Source organism: Tamandua tetradactyla, chromosome 23, assembly GCF_023851605.1.
Source record: "Tamandua tetradactyla isolate mTamTet1 chromosome 23, mTamTet1.pri, whole genome shotgun sequence".
In the NCBI taxonomy this organism is placed as follows: Eukaryota; Metazoa; Chordata; class Mammalia; order Pilosa; family Myrmecophagidae; genus Tamandua; species Tamandua tetradactyla.
In genome coordinates this window covers 37,759,420-37,772,116 of record NC_135349.1, presented here as the reverse complement: position 1 = coordinate 37,772,116, position 12,697 = coordinate 37,759,420, and the positions used below count along the sequence as shown (strand labels likewise).

The following is a 12,697-nucleotide window of genomic DNA, read 5'->3' as shown; positions in this document are numbered from 1 at the left end:
TGTATTCCCAGCTTTCCCTGTCCCCAGTGCTTCATGTTCCAGGGCTCAGGTTGCCCAGATACAGGTGGCAGACAGGTTGGCAAATAGGAGACACTAGGAAAAAACTTCAAAGCCACCAAAGGGAGGGGAAAGTAAAGGGCAAAATGCAGGGAGTAAAAAGGGCAGTGAAAAAAGCAAGTTAGTGCAGGGGGCAGAGTTTGAAAGGAGAGGTTTCGAGGTGTGGCCTTGATGAGTCGAGAGAAAGCTCCATGAAGAGGGTTTGTAAGAAGCTCTGCTGTGTGGTATGAGAGGTAAATCCTCCTCGGGGTCCCTCGAGCGAATATGCATAAGAACCAGGGACCTTTGCCAGGCTTTTGGGGGCTGGGGTTGAGTTTCTGTTGGATATGAACGGGGCTTGGGGCCAGAAGGTGGGGTTCATTGGGGTTCTGGGTTGGAAGGGCATTTGTCGAGGCCAGGTCTGTGGGGGAAGCGTGCAAATCCCAGGAGCAGACTGGGTTTTGGAAGGAAGTTGGGTGTGGGGGTCAGGTGAGTCAGGTGATGGTTGGTTGATGGTGGGGTAATGATTAGGTGACAGTTGGGTGACGGTCAGGTGATGGTTAGGTGATGGTCAAGTGATGGTTGGGTGACAGGTGATGGTCAGATGTGTGGAGCTGCCGCCACCCACTCACCTCAAACGTTCCACCTCTGCATCGTCCACCAGGAAGTCTCTCTTCTGTACCAGTTTGTGGATCTTTTGGATCAGCTCATCTTCTCTCTGCTTCTGCTGCTTATTTTTTTCTTTTTCTGGGAAGAAGAAAACATCAGCCAAGAAACAGACGAGTGTAAGTGCCGAAAGCGCACGGGTGCAGCCGGACTCCAGGCTCTCAGATGTTACTCGCTGTGGGCACTTGGAGCAGCACTTGGAACTGAAGCTCTTGGGGCCATAGTTTTCTCATCTGGAAAGTTCAGGCTGTGAGGGGCAAGGCAGCAACATTCTAAGCTCTCCGCAGAGAGCCTAGCGCTCGATAAATGGTCATGACACAGCCAGGGCTTCTAAAGGAGGCAGAGAGTGGGAGCAGGGGTCTCACGCAGGGATTTAGTCTGGGGTAAGTGTACGGCAATTTGTCAGATGAAAATTGTCAATGCTCATGGCAATTGCCCTGAAGCGGACACCAAAGGTTAGAGAAAAGAAAAAGGGCTGGAGATGATGGGTGAGAAGAGAAGGCGGCTGAGCCTTAAACCCACTGTGGGCTCTCTCTGGTCATTCTCTTTTAGAAGATGAAAGAATGCGGGGCAGCTTGTCCATTCCGCTAGGGCTGACATTGCCACCTTCCTCTAGGACCGGGGGCGAGGAGAATATATTTGGTTAGGAACGAAAGCTGGTGGGTTGGATCATGTTGTCCAAAATAATATGTTCATGTCCTGAGCTGCGAATGTGACTGTCTCTGGAAAGAGGGTCTTTGCAAGTGTAACCGGATCACCATGAGGTCATACTGGATTAGAGTGGCCCCTGGTCCAATGACCAGCATCCTTTAAAGAAGAGAAGAGGACCCAGAGACACCGAGAAGGCCATGTGATGATGGAGGCAGAGGTTGGAGGGATGTACCTATAAGCCGAGGGACACCAAGGGTCGTGACAACCACCAGGAGCTGGAAGAGGTCAGGGAAACTCAACCTCTAGCACCTTCGAAGGAAGCGTGGCCCTGCTGACACCTTGACTTTGAACTTCTGTGAGACACTCAATGTCTGTCGTTTTAAGCCACCTAGTTTGTGTCCTTTGTTATGGCAGCCCAGGAAACTAACAGAGTTGGTTTCCCCATTAACCAGGAATCCTCAGTGAAGGGGAGGGTGGAATCTGTAGCCACATTTCTAGAGGTCAGGGCCACTCCTGAGTCCTAGCCATTGCTGTGTCGGTTGATGATGGCATCACCCCACTGGTAAGGGTCCACCAACCCCCTTGCCAGCACCACAGAGCCCCTCCCTGTCCCTCTAGGCAGGTCACCTACAGTGCCCACCTTCACACCAGGGACCCTGCTCTGCTTCAGGGAGTCCTATGTCACTCCCCTCTCCAAGGGACCAGCCGTAGTTCTCAAGGAGCCCCAGGTGTCCTTCTCCTGCCCTTTGGGTGTTGCCAGAGTCACCCAGCAACTGGCAACTCTCTCTCACCAAGTTATTCATCCAGGCTTCCCATCTTTCACCCATGACAGGTGCTCCCCACTTTCCCCAGATACTCAGCCGCAGTCCTTGGCTTGGGAAGCACTTCCCAGCAACTTTCAGAAGTCACTCAAAGAAGCATGCTGTGCCAACCTATACACTAGCTCCTTACCCACCCTCAAAGTTACTGACAAGGCTGCTCACCTTCCTGTGTGTGTGTGTCACCTACCTTTCTACCACCCCCTGCCTGCAGGCACCACCCCCTGCCTGCAGGCACCACCCCCTGCCTGCAGGCACCACCTCCTGCCTGCAGGCAACACCCACCTGCCTGATGGCAACACCCACCTGCTGGATGATGTGGCCCTTTTGCTTGCCAACGTCACCCACCTACTTGCCAATGAGAACGTCCATCTTGCCAGCTTTGTCCCCCACCCCCGCTTGCTGGCATCACACACCTGTTTCCTACCATCCCCATGCATGTATCAGTGTGATCCTGCAATTCACTTCTCATCTCCTCCAGCACATGTCCTTAAGCCCAGGCCACCATCTTCTCCCCCTGCACCTTGCCGTGGTCTTCCAGCTGGCCTCCCTGGCCTGCAGCTCCTATCCCAGCTGTGAGCCTACACCGCAGATGGTCCTGATTTCAGCATGGCTCCCCTCCTGCCTGCCTGTGTGACTCTGGCCTCATCCTCGTTCTCTTAGAGCATCCAATTTCTCAACAGATCATCAAAAAATTGTAAATTTTTAGAGCGAGAAACCAGGCAAAAAGCTATGATTAGAAGCTGATTTTTTTTTTAAAGTGTGATTTTAGTACTTAAATGCCCAGGAAAATAATGGGGTGATTTAAGTGCTTAAATGCCTTCCATATTAAATATTTACTGAACCAGGTACAAAAGAGATAAATACTTATTTGATGAATGAAATACATGTTTGCATAGTGTTGAGTGTGCAAAAGATTAGTGCTTAATAAATTGTGGCTATTTTAGTTATATTTCTGTTACCGTGGGCTTGACAGTCATTTAAACGAGGGTTTCTCAACCTTGAGTTCCTACCACTGGGGTGGGGGGGGTGGTGGTCATTCTTTCTCGTAGGAACCTATCCTTAGCAGCATCCCTGGCTTCTGCCCACTAGTTACCAGTAATGCCCCCAACACCCACTTGTGACACCCCAAAATATCTCTAGGCATCGCCAAATGTCCCCTTTGGGGGGCAAACTCGCCTCTGGGTGAGAACCACTGGCTTACTCTTTCCCGCAAATCTGCTGAGGGACGTACTATTTTTATGCCCAAGGAGAAGGTACCCAAGTTCTCCTTGGCCAGCCTCAGCACCCCAGCTCTTGGTGATGATGGTGGCAGAGGAGGCATGTGGCTTGCTCTTGACATGTCCTCTCTCACCAATCAACCACAGTCACCCCCTCCACTCCCCCTAGCCCACATTGAGGAGCTAGAAAGTTATTTTCTGACTCAGCTTTGAGAAACATGATTTTTCTTGGCCATTCAGGGTTCTTTTTACTTAATACTCTTATTGATGTGTTGCAAGAATCATTAGCTTTCCCCACAAACTCAGTTAACTCCAGCTAGAAACCTGGCAAGGAAGACTCTGAGCATGAGAGGATGGGAGGAGAAGGCAGGGAAAATGTACAGAAAGGCGGGGGAAAAAAAGGCCTCTTCAGAACTCGAATATCTTGATTTCTGCACAAAAGTGATCAAGAAGTGGTTTAGCAGGAATCAATAGGAACGGGCATTGGCGGACCTGGCTTTTGGTGCCACTAGCAGTACCACCTTTGTTTGAGTCATTTTTCTCCATGGGAAAGCAAAAAGCATTTTGGACGAGATGGATTCTTCGTTGAGTAGGACTGCCCCCACTGTGTAGGTTCTAGAATCCCTGGGCTCTGTCTACTGAACATCAGTACTGATCCCATCTTTATTTAAACTTGGTATTTTGTTCACCATGGACTATTATTTTTGCATTAATTTTGATTTTTTAAATAGTGCACTAAAATATTATGGATGCTGATTACAGATTATCTTGCACTCCCGATGGGATCTATTCTCTTCACCAGAGCCCCTGGTCAGCCGCATCTCCCAGTCATTGGGTCAACCAAAATACCCACGCCCACACATTTCCACATGTGCTTAGAGGATGCCTAGGCCTGAGAGGAACCCAGTTGGCTTGAATTTGCCTTGGCTGCCTGGAGCCACACACTCACGCCTCCTTTGCAGCAGTTGGCCCCCATGTGTCTGTTAAGCCAGGAATCCGCCCACCCATGAGGGAGATGATGACACATACTAGACCCTTGGAAATTGGGCCACAGAGATCCTGTGGGTTGGGCTCTTGCGTGGGCAGATGAAGTGGCCTTGCTTGGCTCATGTGCTAGAGAGAGAAATCAGACATGTGCTCAGAGAGTGGGGGAGAGAGACAGAGATGAGAGAGAAGAGCTGTAATTAGGCCCTTGAGCTGAGCTGAGCTTCATGCCTTTGGTCTCCAGGAGACTCCTTTGTCCTAGGAATTGCTCGTTTTAAACTCACATAAGCTCCATGGGCCTCTGTGCCTTTCAACCAAGCTGATCCTCAGAGAGCTATAAAATGAGAGAGTTGAAGCAGCCTGGTGGCACTCAACCTGGCTGTGCATGTGGGAATCAGGTGGGAAGCCTTTAAAACAACCCCACCAATGCTCATCCATACCACATCAATAGAATATGAACCTCTTGTGGGTGAGGTCTAGACTTTGGTTTTTTTTTTTTTTATCATTCTTTTATGATTTTATCTTTGACGTTTAACTTTTTTGGTAGCAGCTTTATTGAAATGGAATTCATATTCCATGGAATTGACCCACTTAATGTATGTCTCAATGATTGTTAGTACATTCATGGAGTTGTGCAACCATCATCACACTGAATTTTAGAAAATTTTCATCTTCTTATAATGAAAGACCCTCCAGCCATCATCCCCCAATCCCTTGGATTTCATTGTTGTTGTTTTTAAAGCTCCCCAGGTGACTCCAATAAGTAGCCAGGATTGAGAACTACTGAACCTGAAGATGTCAAAAATGTCTTCCAATGAGTACAGTTTCTTCACTTGGATATTCCCAGTTCTTGCACATTGCCAGACACACAGTAAATGCCTGTTAAAACAAGGTTATCGGAAAGTTTCACCTCTACTGCATGCACCACCTATTTCTGGAATATGATTAATACGAGTGTGGCATGCACCTAGGCTTCACATTTGTTATCTCATGGAATATTCACAACAACCCTGTGAGGTTGGTCTTATCAGCCTCATTTTACAAATCAGGAATTTGATGCTCAGAGAAATTTTGCTCCAGAAAGATCACCCAGCTGGTAAGCCCTAAATCAAGGCTGGATCACTGGACTCTATGGCCGTGGTTTTCAGGGGCCACTTGACAATGTCTGTAGACACCCTGGTTGTCACAATTGGGGTGGGGAGTACTATTGGCATCTGCTGGGCAAAGGCCAAGAATCTGCATCCTGCAATGCCCAGGACAGCCCCCACAGCGCAGAATCTGCCCCAGTGTCACTAGTACTGAGGTTAAACCACTGCTCTAACGCACATTAGGATGCACTTCTAGCTCCATAATGCCTATCACTTATAGGTACTCCCTGAGTACCAGGCCTTGCTGCTCTTCCATGAACATGTGAGTTCCTTGAAACTAGGGACTTATTCCCTGTTCATTGCTGCTGGCCCAGCACTGAGCACAGGGCTCGCTGATGAGGAGCCTCAAAGACCACCTGGGTAGAATGGCATAGATGTTCAAATATTGGACAAGGTGAGTGTGTCTTAGTTTGCTAGGCTGCTGTAACAAATGCCACTGATAGGTTGGCTCAAACAACAGTGACCTACAGTCTCACAGATTTTGGAGGCTAGAAGTCCACCATCAATGAGTCAGCAGGACGAAGCATGTAGAGTTCTGTCTGTAGCTTGCTTGCCATCCATAGCTCAATCTCTGTTTCCATCACATGGCCGTCTGCCTCCTTCTGTCTCCTATTCCTAACTGTGCCTAAATTTCCTGTGCTTCTAAGAACCCCAGTCATATTGGATTAAAGCCCACCTGATTCATTTTGGCCTCACCTTAACTGATAGGATCTTCAAAGATCCTACTTACAAGTGGGTTTATATCCACAGGACTTGGGTAAGGGCTTGAACATGTCTTTGTTGGGGGAGTGATTCAATCCACATCAGCATATGCATCTGACATCTGCATTGCTCTGTGTGAAGGCCAAGGCAGGGTTCTTATGACAGAGCTATGTTTATTCATTCAATAAACATTTCCCTAGCACCTCCTATGTGCTTGAAACATGATGATTAGAGAGGGGACATGTATGAGCAAACAGGAAAATATATGGTAAGTGATAAGGGTAAGCCTGATGGGCACCTAACCCAGACTGGATAGATAGGGAAGGCTTTCTCAGGAGATGGGACCAAATAAGCTATGGCCTGAAGAATGGATAGAAATTTTTTAATAATAATAGTAACAGTAGCAATAATTTATTAAGCACTTACTATAGAAAGAGCTCTGTACTGAATACTTTTCATGTTTTATTCTCAGTCAAGCCCCACAACGATCCTATGAAGTAGACATGCCTATTGTCCCAGGTGACAGTTGAAGAAACCAAATTTTAATGAAGTAACTTGCCCAAGGTCATGTTATTAATAGATGTCAAATCTACATTTGACTCCAACATCAGAGCCTGCAACCACTCTACTCTACCCATTCCCAGATGGGGTAATAATAATCATAACTGCTAATATTTATTGAACTCTTAGTTTGGGCCAGATCTCAATGCAGTGCTTGGTGTGCATGCATGGTCTCACTTATCACAATGAGATTTACACACAGTGAGTTAGGTACTGTAACTGCCCCATTTTACAAAGAGATAACTTCAGTCTCAGAGATGCAAAGTGACTTGTCCAAGAGCCAATGAAGTGGCCTGAATCAGACTTTGAACCCAGGTGTGCCTGACTCAAAGCTGTATTTGAAACATGTAGTCAGAGCCACTGAACTGCAAGAAAGATGTCGCTGAGGGGCGGAGACGAACTCCATCTTCTGAACCCAAGGAGTCCAGATGGGGCAGGCTGAGGGCTCCAAGTAGCTACTTAACACGGGGGGACATCGCAAACGGTTACCTGGGATGGCGACCAGGCTCTGCAGCTCCTGCTTCAGGTCCATGATGTCCTTGCAGAGCTGGATGTCATCCATCCTGGGGAAACAGGGACACCATGCAACAGCAGGTTACACGGAAGAACTCTCTGCACCCTAAGAAGCACTCCCAAAGACGGCTTTGTGAAGGCTGAGCATGCTCCTTCTAGAAGTTGGTCTGCTTTTGAAGGAAAACTGCCAGTTATCCTACTCCTTAGAGATTATCAGTCACTAACACCTTGATATGGCTCCTTTCTGTTTCCACGTGCCAGGCTTTTGTTTGCTTACATGGGCACGCTCACATTGCCCGCTCCGTTTCTCTTTTCAGTTTATAAAAGAAATAAATGCATGTTAAAAATTAAAATGTAAAATTCAGAACATAAACAGAGAAAAATCTCTCAATCCTTCCCCTTAGAGATAACTACCATCAACATTTTGCTATATATTCGTCCAGATTTTTTCAAATGTTAATTTTTTAAAATACTGCCAAATATGACACTGTTGTTATTGTACAAAATATTTTGCAACTTGCTATTTTCACTTAACATATCTTGGGCATTTTCCAAATCAGTGCATGAAAATCACCTCAATTTTAATGGCTGCACAGTATTCCATTATTTTGACATACTGTGATTTATCAATTTCTCTATTCATAGACATTTGGATTGTTATTTGATAAATTTCTAGGATAAAATTCCTGAACTTATAATTCCTGAACCTAGAAATGTAATTGCTAGGTCAAAGAATTTTCCCAGGAGAATATCCGCTTTCTTTGATCCTGGTAATTGGGTTGCACGTACAATTTTGTATTACATGTTTTAGTTGCATGGTGTGTCTATTATGACATCAACTCATCTATTGTAAACATTTGCGACGATTGACTGGAATTTCACCAAATAGATTGAGCAGAATTTATTTAACTGTGCCTTTTTCTTGAATACTTAGGTGGGGTTTTCAGGTGATTTGTTGTTATTTTGGCTACAGAAACGTGAACATCAATTCATAGAAGCGTTTTTCTCCATATTGGGATTATTTTGAGAGGGGAGTACAGATTCTCAGAAGTGGAACCTTGGAGTACAAAGAGCTTGCCATGTCTGAGGTTGTTCTGAGACATAGTTTCAGGTCGCTTTCCTACAGGGGTGTGTGTGGGTCTTTAATGAACATCTCTTATGCTGGCCACTGCTGTGGGCTCTGGAGATGCAGTAGCAAGATCAAATCCCTGCCCTCATGAAGCTGGCATTTTGGCAAGGAAGACAGAGAGCAAACAGAAATCCGATAGAGTGTTTAGTGCTGTGAAGAAGAGTAGAACATGTGGTGGATGGAGTTTGGACGCTATTCTATTTTGCTCCTGGGAAGAGAAGAGGGAAGCATCAGTAGGCTCATTTTACCAATGAAAACACAGGTAAAGGGGCTCAATAGAATCTATATAGCGAGTGGGGGCTGGACCAGGACTAGAAATCTGTTCTTCTGAGTCCACTAATCTTTAACCTCCTTCTGCAATGATTTTGTCAAGGGTCTGCTCTGCTTACTTTTTTCAGCAATGTCACCCACAGACCAGCCTAGGGCCCCTGACTTTTGCTGGTCAAGAACTGCCTGGGTCACCCATTCCAATCCCAGATTTCAGGAACAATTGGCAGGGATCTCTTGCTTGAGCCTGCATCTCTTGCTGCCAGCAGCAGGCCAAGTATTTTTAAAGCTCTGTCCTGGAATGTCCTAGCAGGTGGCAGCTGCCTCATATGAACTTGGACTTGCCAGAAGGCCACAAACTATTCCCATAGTTTTCTGCTGGAGGACTTTATGGGGCCGCGGCATCCTTTCCTACAACTTGAGCAGAGATCAGGTCACATCAGTGGTTCTCAATGAGAATGATTTCGTCACTGGGGACATCTGATAAGGTCTGGAGACATTTTTGGATGCCATGGATTGGGGGGGTGGTGGTGTTCACTGGCATCTAGTGGATGGAGGCCAGGGATGCTGCTAGACATCCAGCAGTGCACAGGGCAGCCCCCAACCACAGGGAATTATCTGGCCCCAAATTCAATCATGCTGAGGTTGAGAAATCTTGGGTTCTGAACACAGAATTGACAGAGGTACCTTTCTGATCATGTTTGAGGGGGGGAAGGGGAAATATGAGGAAAGTAAAAGAGAGAAAGGAGGTGGTAGTTAGGAGCAAGGGTTTGGGTACCAAACAGCCCTGGGTTTGAAGGGGCCCAGCTCCTGTGATTAACTTCTCTGAGCTCCACTTCCCTCATCTCTAAATTGGAATGGTTCTAGTACTACTTCCTATGATTTTATGCCTGGCAAATGCTGAACTTGGTGCCTGGGACATATGCAGTAATCGGCTCCATAAATGATATCTATTATTATTGTTAGCTGTTAGAAAAAAGAAGGGTGAAAGAGAGAAAGAGAGAAAATTATACTGGATAAGCAATTTGTAGGGCAAATGGAACTAACATGTAAAACCTTTTGAAAAGAACCTTTATTGATTATTCTCTCCTCTATAAAAGTCCTAAAATGATACTTATCTGATTGTAGAATGGATCTCTGATCACTGTAGAAATTATGGAAAACTACAAACAAGTACAAAGTGCCCATCAGCTGGTGAATGGAGAAACAAAATGCGGTGCATACATACTGTTCTAGTTTGCTGCTGCCAGAATGCAATATACCAGAAACAGAATGGCTTTTAAAAAGAAGAATTTAATAAGTGGCTAGCTTACACTTCTAAGGGCAAGAAAATGTCCATAGAAGTCTGTAGAAACGTCCGATCAAAGGCATCCAGGGAAAGATACCTTGGTTCAAGAAGGCTGACGAAGTTCAGGGTTTCTCTCCCAAGTGAGAAGGCACATGGCAAACACAGTCAGGGCTTCTCTCACATCTGAAAGGGCACATAGCAAGCATGGCCTCATCTGCTAGCTTTCCCTCTTGACTTCTCGTTTCATGAAGCTCCGTGGGAAGCACTTTCTTTCTTCATCTCCAAAGTTAGCTGGCTCGTGGACTCTCTGCTTCGTGGTGCTGCAGCATTCTCTGCTCTTTCTGAATCTCCTTCATTCTCCAAAATGTTTCCTCTTTTATAGGACTCCAGAAACCAATCAAGACCCACTCAAATGGGTGAAGACATGTCGTCACCTAATCCAGCTTAACAACCACTCTTGATTTAATCACATCTCCAGGGAGATGATCTGATTACAGTTTCAAACATACAGTATTGAATAGGGATTATTCTGACTTTATGAAATGGAATTTAGATTAAAACATGACTTTTCTATGGGACATACATCCTTTCAAACCAGCACACATACAATGGAATATTATTTGACCATAAGAAAGGATGGAATTTTGAGGCATACTGCACCATGGATGAAACTGGGAAATATTATGCTCAATGAAATAAGCTAAAGGGCAAATATTGTGTGAAATCACTTGCAGGAGATGACTAGAATGCAAATTCTCAGAGATAAAAAGGGGATTAGAGGTTACCGGGGAAAAGGAGGAGAAAGAGAGAGCAAGTGTCTTTTTTTTTTTTTTTTTTTTTTGTATGCTGTATGGCAGGGACCACATTTCTTTTTCCATCTGAGTATCCCCTTATTGCAGCACCATTTGTTGAATTTTTGTTTGTTTGGTTTTTCATTCGTTTGCTTGTTTGGGAAGTGCATGGGCTGGGAATAGAATCCGGGTCTTCTGCATGACAGGTGAGAATTCTACCCCCTCCAAGTGTCTTTTTGGGAAAAAAAAAAGAAGGACTATAATAATGTATGACCCTAACCCACAAGCTCCTGGAGACCACTGTTCCTCTTCAAATGTTCTGGTATATTTCACACCAGTCTTTTTCCTCTGTGTAGCCTAGGTTTGCCTTACGACCCTTCAATTGAGCCCCTCTACCTGTTTCTTCAATGGTAAAATGAGACTGCCCTCCTTGAGACCTCTCTCATCATGTTACTGATTTCTCCAAAGAGATCCAACTCAACAGTGCATCACCAAGCAAGGCAGAATTAGACAGAAGACTTAAGGGAGACACACTGCAGAAAGCTGTACGAATCCTGATCAGCACAGTTCTTTTCCTCAAGGTTCTCTTGCTGCCTGCTACCCATCTCTTCTCTTTCTTTCTCTACCTTTTCCATCCTCAGATTCCAAACAATTCAGCTTGAGTCTTCAAATAACAAATCCCAGTTGGCAAAGCCAAAGCCTGGTGGTTCTTCTTCTTCTTTCTTTTAATATCAGAGGAACACTTCTGAAAGGATTTTATTAGAGAAGGTTAAATTATGCTGGAATGGCGTCATCACACCAAAGGTTTATATTTCTTATACATGCCAGAACATGAGCCTGGCAGTTCTTCAGGGCAGCAGTTGTCCTCCATTTGGTGATTCAGGGATTTAGGCTTTTTCCATCTTGTGACTCCACCATCTGAATGCGTGGTGTCCACAATTGCTTCACTCAAGAAAGGCAGATGCCATCTGGAATATCTCTGTCAGCTGGGGAGCATGTGGCTGGCATCTACTGGTCCCTTGCTCCTGGGCTCCATTGCTTTCAGCCTCTGTTTCTGTAGGGGTTCCCGACTTTGCTTCTCTGGGTCTGGGTTTCATCTCTTGGCTTCGCTTGACTTTCTCCAGATTTTGGCTTGCTTAGCATCTTATAGGAATGCACATGGCTACGTCTGATGGGTTCTTACCATGTCTAAGCATCTGCTCTCTCTCTGTCGGCACTCCAAGCATCTCCAAAAGTCTGTGTCTCTGTCAGCTCTGGAGCAACCGTTCTCCAAGCATCTTCATCTAGCCTGGTGGTTCTTTGAACCTCTCTGTACCCCTACCAGAAATGAGCTCCCCCCTCCCCCAATCCAAGCTGTCACCATAATGTTCATCCAACTGAAAAAAAAAAAAACAGCTCTCTTCCTGGAAGATGGAATAATGGACCTGCCATTAAGGAAACATGTAAAAGTTCATGTTTATTGAGTTTTGTCTTTGTGCCAGACACTGACTCAGCCCTTCCCATGCACAAATTCAGTTAATCCTCACAGCAGAGAGAAGTGCTATTATCTTCATTTTACAGAGAATGGAACAGAGGTATTGCAACATGCCCAAGGCTCCCCAGCGGGTAAGTGCACTCAGAATTCAGCCCTAGCTGGCACTCTGGACCACTGACCATGGTGGCATCAGTCCCTGTGGCTGTGTGAGTTGTGGCAGGGTCAGGTGGTTGCTGACCTAGACAGTCTTATCCTTCCTGCTGACTCCCAGAGTCCTGATTTGTTCAGAAGGCAAAGGTCGTGGCAATTCCATTTGCCTTTGGCAAATGCCCACTTGCTCAGGCTCTCTTGCAGCTAGAGGTGAGACCCACTTTCAGCCAATGAGATGTAAGAGAAAGTCTGCTTGGGAAGCTCCTGGGAAAAGCAATTAGAGACTTTGGAGCTGCCCC

At 45.8% G+C, this 12,697-nt stretch overlaps 1 protein-coding gene across 1 annotated transcript in view; it reads right to left on the bottom strand.

Moving 5' to 3' along the window:
* Nucleotides 1-12,697, bottom strand: part of BMERB1 (bMERB domain containing 1) — a 195,783-nt gene that overhangs the window by 11,148 nt on the left and 171,938 nt on the right. Inside the window, exons 3-4 of the mRNA XM_077141649.1 lie at nt 7,276-7,349; nt 669-783 (exon numbers count right to left, since the gene is read on the bottom strand). Coding sequence (XP_076997764.1) covers nt 669-783; nt 7,276-7,349 — 189 coding nt within the window. The remainder of the gene's footprint in view (nt 1-668; nt 784-7,275; nt 7,350-12,697) is intronic.